The sequence below is a fragment of the Protopterus annectens genome, chromosome 1.part0 (genome assembly GCF_019279795.1).
Source record: "Protopterus annectens isolate FY-2018-M chromosome 1.part0, PAN1.0, whole genome shotgun sequence".
Classification (NCBI taxonomy): Eukaryota; Metazoa; Chordata; order Ceratodontiformes; family Protopteridae; genus Protopterus; species Protopterus annectens.
Window position 1 is genome coordinate 973138944 of NC_056725.1, and position 20806 is coordinate 973159749.

Below are 20806 nucleotides of genomic sequence, written 5' to 3' on the forward strand. Positions count from 1 at the left end.
ATGCCTTCTCCTTTCAGTGGAGAGGGATGTTCCTCTATGCATATCCTCATCCACCTGCAATCCCAGACTTCTGCTTAAGGTCCAGAAGTCATCTCCAAAACCACTGCTTCTGGCCAAGGCAGTATTGGTTCCCTTTACTGTTTCACATCTCAAAGGGAAAGTTCTGGAGAATCCCTCTACAACCAGATCTCATTACTTAGCAGAAAGAGCAGCTCCTTCATCCCAGTTTGACCTTGCTCAGTCTCACTCTCTGGATGATAGGATTTTTAATCCCTAAAAGACATACCTTTTCTGAAGAGGTGGTTCAGATTGTTCAAGAAGCCAGGAAATCCAGCGCGTGGAAATCATACAAAGCTAAGTGGAAAAGATTCTCTGCTTGGTGCATTAAACATAAACTGCAACCCCTTTTGTCAGACAGTAACATAATTCTTCAGTACCATTGTGAGCCACTACATTCTGGTTGGGCCTATTCTTCTATAGGCCTATTCTTCTGTAAGCCTGCTTATCAGCTATCATAGGTTCATAGGATGGTACTAGGCTATTGGCCCTAGGGCCTATATAAGCCTAGCCAAAACTGTACCCTGACTTTCGCCACCCAAGAAAATTATGTTCTTGTGCCCTGTCGAGCAGAGCCACAGAAGTGATCATCGGGGTGAATTTCCTATCTCCCATCCAATCATCAATATTTTTCTTGAAGAGTGCTAATGAGGAGCTCTGTTTGACATAGATAGGTAGTCTGTTCCAGAGTATGGGAAGTCTCTGGGACAGGAATCTATCCCTCCAGCATGTTCTGTTTATTGTGGTGACAAGGTTTAGGTCCCTAGAGCGTGTAGCTCGGAATGATTGGGATTTCTTTAAGTGGAGCATGTCCAACAGCTCTGGGTTTGACATAGCTTTGTATGTTAGGCAGAGATCGCCTCTGAGTAGGCGATATGTGACAGAGTAAAGCTGGAGTTTTTTAAGACGGTCTGCATAGGGCATCTGTTTGAGGCCAGTAATCCCCTTTGTGAGGTATTTCTGTGGCCTTTTCAGTTGTTGTAGATGTCTTGTGAGGTACATACCAAAAGGAGCGTTGTACTGTCTAATGGGTCTAATGAGTGATGAGTAGAGGGGAACAATGACTTCTTTTTTTCTGGATGAGAAACTTTTTGTGATGAGATGAGCCATGTGCATGCTTGCCTTTGGAGCTCTCTCTCTCATGTTAGAACAGAGGTCAAACTTTTCCTGAGAGGAGTTTTGCACCTCATATCTCCAAGGAAACCTGTCACTCTGCCGTGGGACCTTAACTTTGTGTTGGGGAAACTTACTTTGCCACTTTTGAGCCAGCAGTTTCTGCCATACCCAAATTCTGCATATGGAAAACCATGCTTCTTCTGGCCCTCACCCCAGCTTGCAGAGTTTCTGAGCTTCATGTTGTCAAGCCCTCCCCCACTTCTCATCATCCATAAAGATAGGGTAAGCCTTAGGGCCAATCCTTTAATGCCTAAAGGTAGTTAATGAGTTGACTCTCAACCAGGCCATCAGATTGCCAACTTTCTTTCCAAATCTCTAAAATAGGGGAGAACAAATATTACACTGTCTTGACATTCACAAGCAATTGAGGTTTTACCAGGTTAAAACTAAGGATATCCAGAAAACAGATCAACTCTCTTTCTGTCTTGTTCATGGACTTCAAGTTGAGCCAGCCAATTTCTAAACAAACTGTTGCATCCTGGATTTCAAGGACTGTGTCCTTCTGCTATTCACAGCATGGAAAGCCTTTGACCTCCTGCCCGAAAGCACATTCCACTTCAAGTAGTGACTACCAGGTCCATTTTAGAAGTTGCCACATGGTCCTCTGTCCCCAGTTCCACTAAACACTATAAGTTAGACACCTTCTCTAGGTCAAGGGATGCTTTTCCCAAAACAGTTCTGTCTGGCTTCTTGGATTCTGCTGCCTCTATTTAGCCTTCCACCCTCCTTCTCTCTACAGGTCTGGGAATCTGTTATGAATATTGAAACAATGATTTCACTTAAGACATATTACAGTTGTGTCAGAACTTACCATAACAGTGGATGTCCTGCTGATCATTGTTGCTGTATTCCCTCCTTATCTTCTTTCTCTACTGTTCTGATTTTAAAAAAATCACTAAATCTCACAATGCTTACATTCTTCCAGTTTTCTTCTTCACTCTTGGAGGTAGTTTACTTACCTGTTCAAACTACTGCCCTCCTACCTGACTAGTCTCCTGCCTCGGTTGTCTTCAGGCCACTGGCTTGAAGGTAATTTGAGGATCTCACCCTATATGTCTGTCTATATACCCCTATGCTGTGATCTGAGATCATCATCTGGATGTATGCCCTAGGAAGATAAAGCTTTGGTACCCTGGATGGACGTCAGTGGATCAAGAACCCTTCTGTTATGAAAACTGCAACAGTAATCAGTAGAACATCTACTGTTATGACACGTTCTTACACAACTGTACTTTCTTTAATTAAAATATATATAATATTGGAATGGGTACATTTTGTTGAGTCTTCTTGGATAACTGAAAGCTGTGAAGGAAGGTCCTTAAATTATACTTCCATGTTACCTTAAGATATTCTTAAGTTAAGACGTAGTTCAGTGAGGATTTGTAGTAAGTACAGTTTATTTCAAAATGATATGTGAAGTAGTCTTTCATCTTTGAAGAGGAGTGTTTGACTTTTGGAATAAGAGGTTTAAGGTATCACACAGTGGAAAGCCTCGCTTTGCCAGATTTTTATTTTTGTGTTTTTTAACCAATTGGTTTTCCTGTGTGACCTTTTTGCTCATTGTTTTAGTTTGTTGGTTGGGATATTTTGTAGACACCCTAATGTTTATGGATATCAGTTGGGTATGACAACCCTGTGTTTCCAAAAGTCAAACATTCCTCTTATGCTGAGCTGATAATGCCATAAGAAGGCAGAAACATGCATGTCCACAGCTAGAGGGTCTGACTTTATTGGTCTGATATTGTCCATAAATAGAGGTAAAAGTAAAAGAAAAAGTCATGGACATTCAGAATTGCCATTTAGCTGAAATACCTGATATCCTTAAAGGGTAATTTGCATATATCCCATGTTGTCTCTGATGCAAGAGGTTTAAGGTATCACGTAGTGGAAAATCTAGCTTTACTAGATTTTTCTTTGTGTTTTTTCACCAATTGGTTTTCCTGTGCAACCTTTTTACTCATTGTTTTAGTTTCCTGTAGTGGAAGGAAATCAGTTTTAGGAACATTTAACCCTTCTTTTCTTAGATGGGCCTGCAGAATCGTGGTTCCATCAACAAGCCCAGGTCATGTGCATCTCGCTCTTATAATAGGTAGCTGTTTGTCTATGGAAAGCAACCATATAGTACATCTTTGAATCAGAATGTTGTGATTTACTGATTTTCATCGTGTTACCCTGCTGCAGTCATCACACTTGGGTTATCCTGTCGTCAGGCGGTCCAGCAGTCGGCCGGAATTCCAAAGTCTTGGTCCAGCGTCGGTTGCTGTCACTTCTTCCCTGACGTCAGTGTGCCAGGTGTATATATAATGCAACCGACGCCATTTTCTTCAGTCTTTCTTGTCGCGCGGTGCCCGAAGCAGAAGCAGTTCGCAAGTGCCGGTCGGCCGACTCCTGAGATTTTCGAATTCGAATTTCAGACTGAAGTCTTCTATAAAGCTAAGTACCCCGTTGGGGAAACTTTTCTTGCCTCAGACCGATGTCAGAAAAAGTTAACAATTGTATTTCTTGTGGGAAGCAAATGCCTCATAAGGATTTTCATTCTTATTGCATACCTTGCCTAGGCCCAGACCACGACGTCACTAGTTGTCGTTTTTGTGCTAGGTTTAATAAGCGTACTATTAAAAGACGCTTTGATTTCACATGACACTACTTCGGTAGGAAATTTAACTACACCATGCCGTCAGAGCAACCGACTACCGGCGTGCACAAAAAACGCAAGGATGAGGACAGACAGCCCAGGCCTAAGCCAGATTCCGAGGCCTCGGCTGGTCCGGTCTCCGGTTCTCTGGTCCTCAGTGAGGATCCGACGCAGCCCCTGACTACCGCAGATCTGGAACCTGAGACCGCTACGGAAATTTTGGCGGAATGTACCAGGCCGACGCAGCCATTTAGTTCAGGCCCTACCGACGACATTGCTGCAAAAGACGTCGGTGCTACTGAAACGCCATCGGTTTCTGAAGGCGTTTTCAGACCGACGACGCTCACCATTAAAACGTTTTCTAAGACGAAGACTCCTACTAAATCAAAAATGACTGCACTTCATTCTCCTGTTCAAGGCCCCATGCCTAAGAAACAGATGCTCAAAATGGCTGAAGATTTGATCTCTTTAATCAGGGGTTCCCAGCCCCCTCCTGACAAAAGGCCTAGACAAGAGGAAGATTATGCATCCTCTGAACAAGTGTCCATTTCTTCAGACTCCTCTGATGACCAAGATTACTCCTTCTCCCCTTATGAAGATTCTGATGCTGAGGATTCTATTCCCTCAGCTTCTCCTCCTGAAGACTACTCCTTTGGGGAAACTTTACACACTATGAGGGAACATTTTCACTGGGAAGGTAAGAACTACTCTGACTTGAAGAAAAGGCTCAGAGAGTTTCTTTTACTCCCCCAACACAGACCTCTTGCCATCCCACCAGTTTTGGACATTGTGGATGATGTTTACTTAGAATCCAGTTTGAACCCAGACTCTCTACCTCCTGCTCCGGCTAAGCCTGACAGATACTATAGAGTGCCTGATTCCCACAAATTTCTTTACAAAAGCCCAGTAGCTGACCCAGAGACTATCTCCCAGGGTCCCAAGGCTTCTATGGCTAAAAACCCTGTACCTTCTGAGAGGGATTCCAGAGCACTAGACAGGTGGGGAAAAAAGGTTTACACCTCAGCCACACTAGCTATGAGGGCACTAAATTGCCAATTTCACATGCTTAAGTATCAGCAATTCCTAATCTCTCAGTTAAAGCAAAGAATAACCACTCTCCCTCAACAATCTGAATTGAAAGAAATACAGGATCTGTTGCACGCCACTGAACAGGTGGGCAAACATACCTTACAATGTGGGTTTGATTCTTTGGAGGCCTCCTGCAGAGCAGCTGTCACTGGGTCCTGTTATACATAGGCATGCTTGGTTAAAGGAACAAACTCTGCCTGATCATGTTAAAGCAAAACTTCTAGATGCTTCCTTACAGCAGGATGTTCTTTTTGGAGTTAAAGCAGAAGAAGTCTTAAAGAAAATGGAGGATAAGGCAAAATCTATGCAGACAGTCAAAGATTTCCTACAGGTACAACCCCCTCGCTTCAGCAGAAACTGGCCAACAAAAAATTGGTCCTTTCCAGCTACTGACAAACCACAGAGGGGTAAATACAGACGTCCAAGGGGCAGAGGGCAACCACAAGCCCAGTACAAACCTCGCCAATGGGGCACTACAACACAGAAGGGAGGAGAAGACAGGTCCCAATCCACCAGAAGGCAAACTCAATGACTTGCACCTCATCTGGCCAAGCAATACTCTCTTGGCAGCCCCCTTGGGAGGAAAACTCGCACTTTTTTCAGACAACTGGCACATTGTTACAAAGGATAAATGGGTCCTAGACATAATTTTACGAGGATACAGATTCCATTTTCACACATTGCCAATGAAAAGAGGAATGCCAAACCTGCCACAAAATCAATGGGCAGAGGCACAAAAGCAAATTACAGCTCTCATGGACATGAGAGCCATTCATCTGGTACCTACTCGAGAGCAAGGCCAAGGATTTTATTCAAGACTCTTTCTAGTGCCCAGAAAGGACAATGCCTGGAGACCAATTCTGGACCTTTCAATTCTAAACACTAACTTACAAGTACCCGAATTCAAGATGCTAACACTACAGCAGCTTCTTCCCGTGTTGGGCAAGGGAGCATGGCTAGTAACGTTGGACCTCAAGGAGGCATACCTGCATGTCCCTATCAGACAAAGTTGCAGAAGATAACTCCGTTTCATTGCAGGTTCAACCCATTACTAATTCTCTGCACTGCCCTTTGGCTTGTCTACTGCGCCCAGAGTCTTCACAAAATGCCTGGCACCAGTAATTGCATACTGCAGACAAAGAGGAATTCAAATATACCCATACCTGGACGACTGCCTCATCCAAGCAGAAAGCAAGGACATTCTCTTACATCATCTGGCCTTTGTAAAACATCTACTAAACTGCCTGGGGTACACAGTAAATGAAAAGAAGTCAAAACTAGTACCCTCACAAAATATGACATTCCTGGGTGCCAGCTTGAATACAACGGCCCAGAAGGCTTATCTTACGCCAGACAAACAACTACAACTGACTCAATATTTCAAAACAATGGCAACAAAGACCCAATTAACTGCAAGAAAAACTCTGCAGGCCTTGGGCTTCATGGCATCTTGCATACTAATAATACCATTTGCAAAGCTGCATATGAGGAAATTACAGTGGTACCTAAAAAGCTTATGGTCTCAACACAGCCACAGCTTGGACACAATGATATCTCTCATTCCCTGCCTACAACAGGAATTTCTATGGTGGTCACAGGCATGTCACCTCAACAAGGGTCAGCCTTTCACCTTGCCCCCAGCCAGGCAAACTATCACAACAGATGCATCAGATTACGCCTGGGGGGCACACATGGCAGGACAGTGCGTTCAAGGCATTTGGACTGCAAATCAAAGGAATCTGCACATAAATCAAAAAGAGATGCTAGCTGTACAGAAAGCTCTGACAGCCTTCAAGGATCTATTACATCCAGGACAACTTACAATAAAGACGGACAACACCACAGTAATGTGGTACATAAACAAACAAGGGGGTACACATTCCTACCCTCTATGCAGGCAAGCAATGATCTTATGGAACACAGCTCTGGCTTACCAAGTTAAGTTACAAGCTCAATTCCTGCCAGGACAGAAGAACACATTGGCAGACGACCTCAGCAGAAACATCAAGGATCCCCACGAGTGGAAACTAGATCCACAAATATTTGCAATGATAACTCAAAAATGGGGCCTTCCAGACATAGACCTGTTTGCCAGTCCTCAAAACTATCAACTAACAAAATTTTGTACAAGGACACTTCACCGTCAAGCTTGGAAAGTGGACGCACTCTCTTTCAGTTGGAAAAACCTGACAGTATATTCCTTCCCTCCATTGCCTCTCCTCACAAAGGTACTTCTGAAAGTCAAAAAGGAGAGACCACGACTGATTCTCATAGCCCCAGACTGGCCACACCAGCACTGGTACCCGCTATTGAGGAATATGGCCCACGGCCCACCATGGATATTGCCACAAATTCCCCATTTGCTCACACAACTAAACAATCAGATTCTTCATAGCCAGCTCAAAACCTTAAATCTGGCTGCATGGCAAATCAGCTAAGCATCCAGCCAGCTCCTCTTTCCCAAGCAGTTCTGGATGTTATTCTGGAAGCCAAGAGGTCAAGCACCAGGAAGGCTTATTCGGACAAATGGAAAAGGTTTTGTGCCTGGAACCAAGCTAAAGGCCAAGGCACAATTCAACCTCACATGCCTCACATTCTACAGTATTTAACTGAGATGTTGCACAAAGGACTTTCTTTCTCCTCCATTAAAATCCATGCTTCAGCTATTTCAGCCCACTACAACACGGATCCACCTTTATTTTCACATCCACTTCTAAGGCAGTTCCTCAGAGGGGCAAAAAACATTAGACCACCCAGGAGAGCTCCTACACCAACATGGGACCTCAATTTTGTTCTGTAAAAACTAACGCTACCTCCCTTTGAACCAGCTTTCTCTGCAGATCTTCAGTTCCTATCATGGAAGACTGCCCTGCTGCTAGCAATAACTTCAGCTAGAAGAGTCTCAGAGCTACAGGCACTAATGGCAGTGGAACCTTTCCTCATTTTTCATCAAGACAGAGTTTCTCTACGAACTAATCCTTCCTTTATGCCTAAGGTGGTTTCCAGTGTGGCTTTAAATCAAACCATCCACTTACCCACCTTCTTCCCAAATCCACAGAACAAAGGTGAGAGACTCCTGCATTCCTTGGACATTCACAGGCAACTTCGTTACTACTTGGACAAAACTAAGACTTTCAGAAAATCTGACCAGCTCTTTGTATCCAGTGCTACAGCTTCTCAAGTGAAGGCTATATCAAAGCAAACCATTTCCAAATGGATAGGTCATTGCATACGTTTCTGCTATACCCATCATGGAAAACCAGTTCCTGCTACCATTAAGTCCCACTACCAGGGCAACAGCTACTTCTACAGCCTTTCTCAGGGGGGTTCCAACCAAGGATATTTTAGAAGCTGCAACTTGGAGTTCAGTACACACCTTTACCAAACACTATCACTTACCTCTTTACTCTAAGACTAGGGCAGGCTTCGCCACTGCAGTTCTGCAGGGCCTTATAGCCTCCTCTAACCCTCTATGATACCTCCTCCAATCCTTAGCTTTGGGATTCAACCCAAGTGTGATGACTGCAGCAGGGTAACACGATGAACATAGTACAGTTTTGTACCTACCATAAATGTAGATGTTCGAGTGTTCACCCTGCTGCAGTCCAGGTTACCCTCCCTCCATCCCCTCTGATCTACTGGCTAAATCTCTTCAATACCTTACTGATGTATTTGCTTATAGCTGAAGGGATTTTGTGTTTGTGCAAAGGTTACTCAATTTGGTACTAATTACTGACCACCTTTTTGGGGGCACCTGACATCTGGGGCAAGAAAAACTGAAGAAAATGGCGTCGGTTGCATTATATATACCCCTATCACACTGACGTCAGGGAAGAAGCGACAGCAACCGACGCCGGACAAAGACTTTGGAATTCCGTCCGACTGCGGGACCGCCTGATGACAGGATAACCCAAGTGTGATGACTGCAGCAGGTGAACACTCGAACATCTACATTTATGGTAGGTACAAAACTACTTTTTCTTGATGCCACTTTTTCATGTGTAGTAGCATGATGGAGCCATTTAGAAGCCCACTTAGAGAAAATGTAGTGATAGAAGCAAGGCATTATTTTTACAGTGATGTCTTTTCATGTTTTTCTCTCCTTTGCCCACTGTAGTTGGTATTGGACAGACATTGACACTAAATCAAGTACATAACATTATGATGGATGTTTGCACCATTAGTTTTACAGCCATTTCTCTGTGAATATTGCCAAGTTCATCTTTTGATAATGATTATTATTGTTATTATTATTCATTAATTTTCAGCTGATGACTTTAAACTCTTTGGGATCACAAAGGATTGGGAGTCTGACCTGACAACAGGCAAGATAATGAAGTCATATAGGCAAACATTTCTCAGCAGTAAACATTTTTGAATGACTGTCCCAGTGTTTTCCAAATATTTCAAGAAAGAATGGACTGTTTTCAGTGTTGATATGGCACCATATCAGAGGTGAATACCTGACAACATGGGTATCAGCACTTGAAAAATATAAACTGCAGTTCAAACAAAATAACAGCAAGTTAGAAAACCTGTTAAACTTCTTAGGCATCTTGCAGGGGGCCTTCCTGCACCACCTGACATGGGAGGATGCACCTCTACTACACATCCTACTGTATGCGTATACAAAATCCAAGATTGCTATACATAAAAGTAGGGACAGTTCTCTGAGGTACCTCAGTATTGGAGCTAGTATGTGTAACAATGTTCCTCCTTTCATACTTGCAGTTCTGACTGTTGTAGTCACGACCCTTGAACATTCAGCAGACACCATTTGGTTTGTGTATATCCATCCTTCAACTTTTCTGTTAAGCTGCTTCTTTACCTGTGATGAATCAGCCATGGTAGTCATCATACAGATTTTCTTGATTGCCCAGCCAGATGTTTTCTTCTGTTTCAGTTTTGAAAGGGAAATCATTGACATATTTTGCTAGACAGAGCTTCAATCCAGTGAAAGTTTAGAATTTGAGTTACAGTACTGTAATTTGCTACATTTCTTTTTGTTATGTTTTTTTTTTTTTTAATGATTTCTGTTGGATTTTCAAGTTTGAGTTTTAAATGGTATATATTGTCCGTCATCTCAGTAAACCTGTTTGGCAAAATATATTCCTTAACAGTCAACTTCTAGTCAAAAACTTCACCTGGCAGATAATGTAGATGTTCCCAAGACTTCCAGTACTTGAATCTGTTACAAATTTGCCAGCCAGTGGACTGGGGACTGGCAAGGAAGACATTAAAATGTTGGTGAACTGGAACCAAGAAACTGCTTGCCTGGTATGCAGTTGCGTACTGCTCCATTTCAACATTCTTTCACTGTTCTTTTCTGTTTACAGCACAGCTTATAAGTTCAAGTCACATTGTTAATCTGTGTTGATGAGAACTGTTGTTGCAGGCGAGCTGATGTACAGATGTTTTTGTCACCAGAAGCAGAATATGAGGCACAGTACCTTGAATGTTGACGAGGTACAGTGTTTGGCTTTGAGAGAGACACTTGAAAGCTTTATTTTTGTTACTTTGCGTAATGTTGCACATGTTTTATACTGCCTCAGCACATATTACATGCACTACAGTTATTTCTTTTCTGTAATTTACTTGAATGTCTTACAAAAAGGTGTGTTTATTACTACTCCACATTCTTTATTTGGACAATCTTGTGTGTATTATACTTTTTTTTATTCTTTAAGGACTGCCAGTCTTATTAAAAATGTGTTATATGTAAAGTTGGTTGTGCTGTTCAGAATAAATATATAATTATTCCTGCTGTGTACATCTCTCAGTTTAGTTTATTATTGGTAATCTGTTTTGAATGCTCTGGGTCCAATATTCAAAGTCATAGCCTGACATAAGCTTGCGTAAAGGTGCTGTGCAGCTTAGTGTATCTGAAGTAAATGAACTTTCAAAGCAGAATGGTATGCTGCCTTTGTGCATTGCTAAATCCTTTAAACAGGTCTTTAGGGTGTAGTTCAAGGATCCTTATAGTGCACAGATTGTTGTGGATAGTGCTGGTCACAACAGACTGTGTTATTGACTATGGGCATGAGATCCTGTGGCGTACAATAAGATTTTTTTTAATTTTTGCACCTCATACTAAAAGTGACACCTGCTCTCCAGTGTTTAACCTTCACATCCACTATTACTCCTGTGTTTTCAAGGCTGTTTACTATCCATCAGGAGAAAGTATTTTTTTTGTACCCTTGACAGCACAAAATAAGGAGAGAACATCAGGGCAGAAGTCAAATGTAGATATAAGTAATCTCAGTGAAGCCCACTAATAACTAAGTACTTAATGACTGCTTACTTAAAAGTCTAACTGAATTATATTATAGTAAAACACAAAGTGTTTGACTTGTTACAGCTTTCTGCAAGGTTTGATGGCCTCATAGCTGGATGTAAGTAGGGAGGGGTTTATGGTACACAGCTCCCCACATTGGGGAATGTAGGGGCTTTGTTGACACATAAAGTCAACGATCAACCAGGAGCTTGAAGCAGCATTTGGTAAGTCATCTGGAGAATTGGTTTTCAAGTAATCAGGCATCAGTGACATGACTGATAGTCATCTAGTATAGTCTAGAGCGGTTAGAAGATTTTAGTTTCATCTGATGATGAAGTCCCTGTATGCAGTGTTGATCATTCAGTATTTGTACCAATGCTGCCTTACATACATACTACTGAAAGTGCCTACCATGTGATCCTGGTGCACAGCTCTTCTGCTGTTTTGTTTTAAGCCTGCATCAGGAGTCAGCAATGCAGCTGTAACTCACTCATGCTTTCCTCAAAATGAGGATAACTGCATAAGATGGTCCTCTTTCCTCTCATATGGCCAGTCTGGATGTCACATTGAACCTCTCAGCTGTCCCTGTTTTGGTGGGATGTTTCTGTTTTCAGACTTGATTTACCCCTTCACACATTTCTTTCTGAATCCCCTTCAGCATGTGTGATTTTTAAGCTGTCTAGTACACATACAAAAATGTTACATGACCAACATAGTAGTTGCACCAATAATTTAAAGAAAGAGTACGCACATATTACATCTTCCTTTTTCAGAAGCAAAATAAATGACCTTATGTGGTGGAATTCTGCAAAATAGTTCATTTGCACAATTTCTTTGGTAACATGCTTATATGTTTCCATCACTTTTGTCACTTGTTTTTTAAACATTTGTTTCTGAGTAGTATCCCTCATTCCTATGGAAGCTTGAAGAGTTATGTGTTATTTTGGCATTCAGATTTTATACTAACTAGATATCCAGAGTTTTGGTTGGATGTACCTACTTTTCAAGGCCTTTGTACCTATTTTAGATGACCTTGTCAGGAGCAAGTGTGGTACAGCAACCAGCCTACTTCTAATGGTAAAGTAATGGGAACCTATCTAATAGTAGTAGAAATCTTTTATTAATGAAAATTATATCATAACACAGTTCATAATCATTGCAGGTAAAACCTAGAAATAAAAATAAGAAACAAGTTTACATAAAGAATTCCAAAAGCAACAACATTAGGGAGAGCATACAAATGAAAAAAGAAAAGAAACTAGAGGGATCATAACTGCTATAAGTAATCACACTGAACGAATAAATAAACAGTTATTCATGTAAATCCTGAGCCACTACATCATTCAGATATAAAGCACCTCAGTCTGATAACATTAGCTTTGAAATTTGCACAGCTTTCCAGTTAGACAAAATAAATATTTTTGTCATCATAGTGGTTAGACTAATCTTAATTCTAACTTTTGTGGGAAATTCTCCAAATATATCCAGTAAAAAACTTGTCTGAGAACATAAAGGTAGGTTTATAGCTAATGTGGTTGGTATCCATTGGTGCATATTAAGCCAGCATTCATACACCTGTGGAAAGGTCCAGCAACAAAGGCATAAGTCTGCATCTTGCATTATGCAGTGCCAGCATCTGTCATTCATACTTATTTTCATGTGCAGCAACATGTGTGGAGTTTAGTGAATACCACTGATTATCGTACGTTGGAATGATGCATTTCTTATTTTGACACACAACAGATTTATTTAAATTGCATATCCAACTGTCAAGTCTCAGGCTTAATTTTAATGTCATTCTCTCCTTTGTTTCTTTGGGAAATTGAAATGAGACTCAAGGATAATAACATTTTATAAGCTACAGCACTTTTGTTTCTTTTTCCCAATAATAGACCTCTTAGTTTCAGTAAAAGGAACATTTACAAAAAAAGTTAATATTTTTCTGTAAAGAACATTCCCCCTTATAACGCCTTTTATATTATCGGACCAGATTAGTTTTTTCTAAATCCCCTATGAAGTACCTAATCATAGGGGAAACATCACTGATACTATGCAGCTCCCAAGGAATATCAAAACATTTTACTAAGTTATATGTCTGCATAAAAATTCTAAACCAATTAATTTGTGCCTATCTGATTGTATAACCCCACATCAGACATAAATTCAAACAGGTTTAGTAGTCTGTATTCTTAAAGACATTCCCCAGGATTCACGAAGCCTCCGTGTAAGAGTTATAACTCTTACACGGAGGCTGCAGTTAAACGGAGTGATGTCAGCATGCTTTGCATATTCATGAGAGCATGCTGAATCACACCTAAGTCTAACACGGTCCGTGTAAGACAGTAGGGGGCGTGTCCGTAGGCTGAGCCCTGCAAGCGGACACGCCCCCAGAAGTGTAAAAGTGCCCAAAGTAAACACCCACAACAGAGTCCACGGAAATGTGAATAAACACAACACAACACATGCCCCTACAGACTATAAACATAAAAGATATATAAATGAACATGTTATATATTTTTTTTAAATTGTAAAGATGTGTAACCGTGAGTGCTTCGTTTATGCTGGCGTGCCGTAGCGCAGCTACAGTTAGCAGTCAGTGGGAAAGCATATAAGAACTAAATATGCAAAATAAGCCAGGAAGCAATAGCGTAGTGGTAGAGATGTTGGCTGAAGAGCAGGCATTCATGGTTCGAGCCCCCACAACACCAATTTTTTTTTTGCAAAATAAGCAGGAAACAAGTCCCTGACAAATATGTACACATAAAACCACAATTCATGTAAAATGTAATGAAATAGCCCATTTATATTGAAGACATGTGAGGTAACAAAAGAAGAAAAAATGCCAGATGTGCTCATAGCTGAGCTACAGTTTAACAGAGTGAGTGCATGTGCCCGTAGATGAGCAGTGGTTTAACTGGTGCAAAATGAGTGCCCGTAGCTGAGCAGTGGTTTAACATGCTGAATCTATGTGCCCCTAGCTGAGCTGAGCGTAATATGCGTGCCGATAGCCAAATGAGGCTTAAACCAGCGTACCCTGTTTGTGCGGAGCTGCGCACCGCGCAAACAAGCTAACCGACGGGCAACGTTGAGCAAGCCGTATCAAAACTGCCTTTACACAGACACACCCCTCAGCATGTCTAGACAGTCATGAAAAATAAAAAGCAGTGGCCAGGTTCGAACCCAGGATACTATACACCACAGTCAAGGTACAGAACCACTAAGCCACGACAGCAGTACCTGTAAATGCAATAATAGCTAATATATAGGAATGAATACAAACTAGAGCATGACAATGCAGGTTTACTGAAGTTGATACAATTCCAAAATGGCCAATCACAGATATATGCGGGAAAAACGGACTATATAAGCCCGATAGGCGGGAATACACAGCATAAACGATTGTAGAACAGACCTGCAGGCAGAATGTCAGGAGTAGGAGAGGGTAGTCGCTTTCGAGCACAGAGGTGGGGTGTTGAGGAGTCCAGGTACATGGCCTGGCTCCTAGTCCACAATCATGAGGCCCAACTCATGCAGGGCCAGGTCCTCTGGGGAGCATACAGGGCTGAGGCGTGGGACCGGTTGGCTCATGATCTCACCAGTGCCACAGGGATTCCAAGGACTGGTGAGCAGGTCCGTCACCACCATGCGGACCTGAAGAGACGCAAGCAGGACCAACTGAACCTTTGGATCCAGGAGGCCCGGCAAACACCCAACGCCCACTACTGAGTAAGTAACATTTAATTATGTATGTAAAAATTAAACTAGCTGATATTATAGAGATGTGTATTCCAATATTACTTCATTTATATTACAGCTGCAGGTGTCCATTCTGCGAACCGCAGAGCCTATGGCGATAGGCTGGTGCGGTTGCGCCACCAGGCAGGTCAGTAATCCACTACCAGTAACTGTAAAGAAATATAAAAGTATGACAGTCAGCAAAAGAGTGCAGTGTAGTCAGTAAGGAATAAAATCTGCAAGTAACAGTGTGAAAGTGTATGCAAGTATTGCTTGATTACAAGAGTTTTCAGCCTGTAAGTTTAACCTAAACATGAAACTGTCCGACATATATTCTGAAATTAAAATGCCCTGCCTGTAAGAAAATAGTACACAACCTGCAGCAGGCTGAAAAGTATAGCTGCAGAAGATGATGAAATAACATGTGTGAAATATATCCCTGTGGAAATACTGAAACATGACAGAAGTGAGACTGCTGGAAAGGATTGTAATAACTACTGTTAAAACATGTCAATAAAGCCTAGAAGTACCATCCTGAATAGTAAAATGAAAGCAAGTGAGAGAGTGTGAGAAAGTGCCTTGAATCCAGCAATACAGTAGTAATAACCCCTGAATAAAGTATACTGCAGTCAAGACAGAATGAAATGCATGTGAGATTCAAAACCAAACAGCAAAATCTGTTCAAAGTGTTGCTGCATCTGGAATGTGTATCCCAAAATCAGGTTATGTTGCTCTCAGTCTGCAATATGCAGATAGGATGTTTGTCTGATATACCAAACATCCACACTTGTCTACAGCTATATAAAGCAAATGTAGCCCTGATGTAGCTGAACAAAGCTAGATATGAATGTGTATGAAGAACCATAAAATGTATATTGATGTTGCATTAACAGTCCTATCACCAAGTTGAAATAGTTATCATATAGGAAACTGTAGTTAGAACAGTAGTGTGCATATAACTGTAGCTATTAGAAATGTACAGCATATGTATTGTTATTCGAAGGTGTTAATATTACTTTCTTCACCCCACCCTATAACTACATATAACCCATTCCACGTGAAAATGGTATGTGCAATCACAATTAACACCCCTGGACGTTTGTCCTGTTGGGTCATATATATTTGCATGTCTGTTGATGCATCTGCCCTGTTCATACATCCACACCTGATGGCCTGTTGCCATGAATTAACCCTGCATGTTGTTGGACTGTGTATTTCTGTTCAAATTATGCATGTGTTATGCACGCTGTTCAATGGTGTGAATATCTGGGTGTTTGGTTAATGGGAATACTAATGCATGCTGTTACAACTAATTGTGAATGGTATTATATGTCACTAACCCAAACTGTCATGACATAATGCAAAACATAGTACGACAGGGAAGGCGGGTTCCAGCGGACCCACCTCTCCCACCTCAGCTGGCGAGTGCACCTGGCACTAGTGCCGAGTCCAGACCCTCCTCCGGTGGCCCTGTGCCACCTGCGGGTGGAAGCGCTGCAGGATGGGGCTCCCCCTCTGCAAGTGTGGCCGGAGGAGATCCACCACTCACCCTCCGTAGCGTCCGGACTGTGGTGCGTAGGGAGATTCGTGACTCTGTCCTTGAGCCCCTACGCCACCTCGAGGCACGGGTGGCGCAACTAACGGGCATGCCTGTTGCCCCGCCTACACAGCCCCCAGCACAGCCCCGTCCTGGGCAGTGAAGGAACAGTGGCAACTGCCTATGGGTGGGGATATCAGTTCCACTGTTGCCATCTGTGGGCTCATGGGCTCTGGATATCCAAACCTCCGTCCCCGTCAATTGTGTATTCCCCCACACGTGTCATACACCGCCCCTGTATGCGTCTTGTTTGTCTTGTCTGTTTACCTACCCAACCTACTTCCCCAGCTGTACCGACTACCTTCACCTGACATACCACTCTCACCTGAAAAAATAAAAAAAAGGGCACTCTGTACCCACAAAAAATTACGCCCCATACATAGCTGCCCATTCCGCACACATGTCTACTGGACATGGAACCTATCAATTCCAATTGGCTGTACAACAAGTATTATTGTTGTCCTGACACCTCTCTCAGGGTGGAAGGTTTCAAATGTCACACCAAATTACATACATATGCACAGCTGTTGCTGATGAAGAAATGGGCAGCTATGGGCCTTACCTACATCTCTCCTGCACATCCCAAGCTTGTTTCCCTACTGTCTTACCCTCTTTGTGACCCCTTTTTCACCACTTTCCTGTCTCCCCATTTTTCTTTTCTTTCAAAGAAAATAGCGTGGGTGTGCGCAAGAGTAAGCACGTTTAAGTGGTTGTAATCGGGTGTGCGCTTGTTTGCGCGGAGCTAACCGCCAGTGCGCATGCGTGAGCTCCGCGCAAACCAGCGCTAACCTGGTTACAACTGCTTAAAAGTGCCTTAGTCACTTTGATTGACAGGTCCTGTACTCAGTTCAAAAGCAAAATAAAATCCCACTGTGAGTCCGAACCCAGGACCTTGGCAACTGTAGTCTGCATGACTTACCACTAAGCCATGACTCTTATACAAGAACATTGTGCTAAAGTAAATATATCATGTAATAGTAGGAATGAATGTAAAGGGAATATAGATGTGTAGTACACAAAGCATGACATTTAGAATTACTATCAAAACTAGTGGATTTCCATAATAGTAGTGTGTGAACAGAAACAGCCATGCTAGTTGGAAGCTAGTAGGTAATAATGTCACTATAGCACCTTGCAAGACACACACATACTCACAGCAGGATAAGCACTGCCCATACCCCACAACCTCTTACAGGAACACATCTGGACCAAGTAATAAAATATGTGGAGCAAAGGCCCAAAACCAGGGACACATTACAAATAATGTTACAACAAACGCAGACAGTTCAGAAAGTAACAGGGTCTGCACTTTGTGGGATGTTTGGAAGGGTATGCAGTCTGGAACTTGAATGTTTGTCACCATATTCTGACTTGAGCCCAGAGTGACTTGCCAGAAAAAGGTGTGCATGAGATATTGACCAAAATATGAGGCAGAAATGTGGACAACCTGCAAATATCTGTACACATGACGGGTCCGACACCACCATATTTGAATAGTTAAGAGCCTAGACATAGCAACAGTGAATGACTTGCAGGGATGCCCCACAGACCCCATGTGAAATGTACAAACAGTAGGCAAAAAGGTGTAACACATGCAATGGTAACTATGGAGTCCGTAAAGTATTCACCACTTGCATGGCAGAAAAAGTGTAGTAATACATATGCTCATGCTAACCCACAGTCACAACTGCAGCATACCAGACATTTTAATGGGTGTACCCCACTGATATGTACCATTCCATGAGGCACATAACAGATGAACCTGAAAGTCTCTGGGGCCTGCTCAGCAGCATACTCAAATACCCTAATAGATGTCAAGGCCCACACCATGGCCAGACCACACTGCATGCTGTAACACCCTAGCAGATATAGCAAGCATTCCAAGGTGTGAATGTACATGGAAAATAGGAAAGCTACAGCAGCACACTACAGTCAAGACACCTAGCAGGCATACAAGTAGTGACTGTAAACTATTTAAGCCTTAGCAACAGAGTGAAAGCGAAAGGAAAGCACACACACACACACACACACACATTAACAGTAGTAGTAGTTGTAGGTGTCAGTGTACATACACAGTTAGTACAGGAAACTGGAGAAATGAATGGAGGAATGTTAATCTACAACACACCTGGAAATATGAGAGAGATACCAACCTTTACACTCACAGAACATTGTCCACAGCATAACAGCATGGTCCCTGCCCTTAAAATCTGAAAGGGCTACGCCTATCTCACATACCTTTTTATAGCACTGTTCTGAAATCACAGAGAGAACTGCAACCAGTACACAACTGGCTGCATGCAATTAGCAAATGCTGGCTAACAATTGGTGCAGAGGCCATCACATGGGCATATGCAGATACCTACAAAAGTATGCTGTACTCCATGTCCACGCATGCAATACTTTCATTGCACCCTGAGAAGGACGTGAGAGACAGACAGAGAGAGAGAGAGAGACAGAGACAGAGAAAACTGCAATTAAGCAGACAGAAACAAATTGTTCAGCAACAGCTACCTGAAAGCTGACAACTGGGAAGTGGAGCAGCAGGACAGAGAACCAGACAGCAACACAAGCAGCTGTGACAAACACAGGTAATGTAAAGTAATACTATAAAGGTCTACATACTGTGAACCCTCCATATGTGTCATTGGTCTGTATCCATATGTATATGAAGATGTGTAAAGGGCAGGGGACATACAGCAACTATCAGTGAAGGCTGTACATACATTTGTATGTGAGAGCATCTATGTGCACATATCAATGTTGTTTGATTGTAGGTTGTAGTGCCATGTACAAAGTAGGTTACACAGTTATGTATGTTTAGCAGTATGTTAGTGTGTGTATACAGTATGGTAGACAAATATGTTGATATACCTGTCTAACATATGGATACGTATGTATGTCAACATATGTATGTGTATGTATATATATATATATATATATATATATATATATATATATATATATATATATATATATATGATATGCATATATGTATACATACATAGAGAGAGAGATGTAGGAATACATAGACAGATGTAGATAGAATATTGTACAAACATATCTATGTAATGCACACATACAGATATAGATATATGTAGATACATATACATAGACAGACTGATCTGACTACCTACAGGTATGACTGTATATGACGACCTGCAACACAGCCTGTCCCACCCCCTCTGTGCCCCCCCTCCACATCTATAGCAATATATGTACATCAATATATATATGTGTATATGTATACGGACATATATATATATAGAGAGAGAGAGAGAGATGTATATAAATTCTGAGTGAGGCACATGTGTACAGATGTATTGCAACAGGTGCCTGGTGACAAAGGCATGGAGTGAACACCAGTGTCAAATCCGGAGTTCCATACCACATTCCAGATCACCTACACCAGTAACCACCAGATATGTGATTGGCTGCCCACCACTGCATGTGTCAGGGGTGAACAGGGTCATAAATGTGTACAATAGTGGCCCCAATGATATTCACAGTGGCACACTATCCCTGGAATACCTGCACATGGTATGTGTCAGCGGACATGGTGAGTCAGCTATGGACATGTAGGTCGGTGTACCCCTCCACACCACATAATGGATGCCATGGTATGGACCTCACATGACAGCTACAGATATGGAGAAGGACACAGTGACATGTACAACACTGTGACAATGCACTCAAACACATTACCAATGCACAGTGACTGACAACACCACAGAGTACACATATGCTACCCACATAGAGGTTACCACTCCCGGATTTACATATGGAAGTCACACCCATGACAGATGTCCAACAACCATAGTAACACCTCACACCATCCACAACCTAAATGTCTGCTGTGTGTCGTCCGTGCCACTGCAATAGAGTGCACATATGGAGGTAAGAGTTCCTACCCACAGATAAGACATACCCTGCAATAAACCACACAGTGTTAAGAAGCAAGACTCCCCATGAGTACATGTCACACATACCCCTGCTGAATGTTAGTCAGATAGGTAATATGCCATAAGAATCACCCTGTGTAACTGTGTGACAGCAGCAGGTACCATCACACCACATGTGTCACAATGGTCAGGGTAGCAGAACAGTACGCTGCTGTAGACCCAGGGGCAATAGCATATTGTATAGTATTGTATTGTAATGTAATGTATTGTGTTGTATTGTATTGGTATGTTGAGGTGCCTCCTTCGTGGAGTGGAACCACTGCTGCTGTGCGCCAGTGTAC

The 20806-nt window shown here is 42.2% G+C and overlaps 1 protein-coding gene across 2 annotated transcripts in view; it reads left to right on the top strand.

Annotated features, from left to right (window-relative positions):
- The window catches only part of CCDC28A (coiled-coil domain containing 28A), a 349105-nt gene extending 338389 nt beyond the window's left edge, over window positions 1-10716 (top strand). For both annotated transcript variants that reach the window (XM_044064656.1, XM_044064646.1), the window contains exon 5: window positions 10089-10716. In XM_044064656.1, coding sequence (XP_043920591.1) covers window positions 10089-10143 — 55 coding nt within the window. In that variant the 3' untranslated portion in view covers window positions 10144-10716. The remainder of the gene's footprint in view (window positions 1-10088) is intronic.
- Window positions 10717-20806: the final 10090 nt, after the last annotated feature.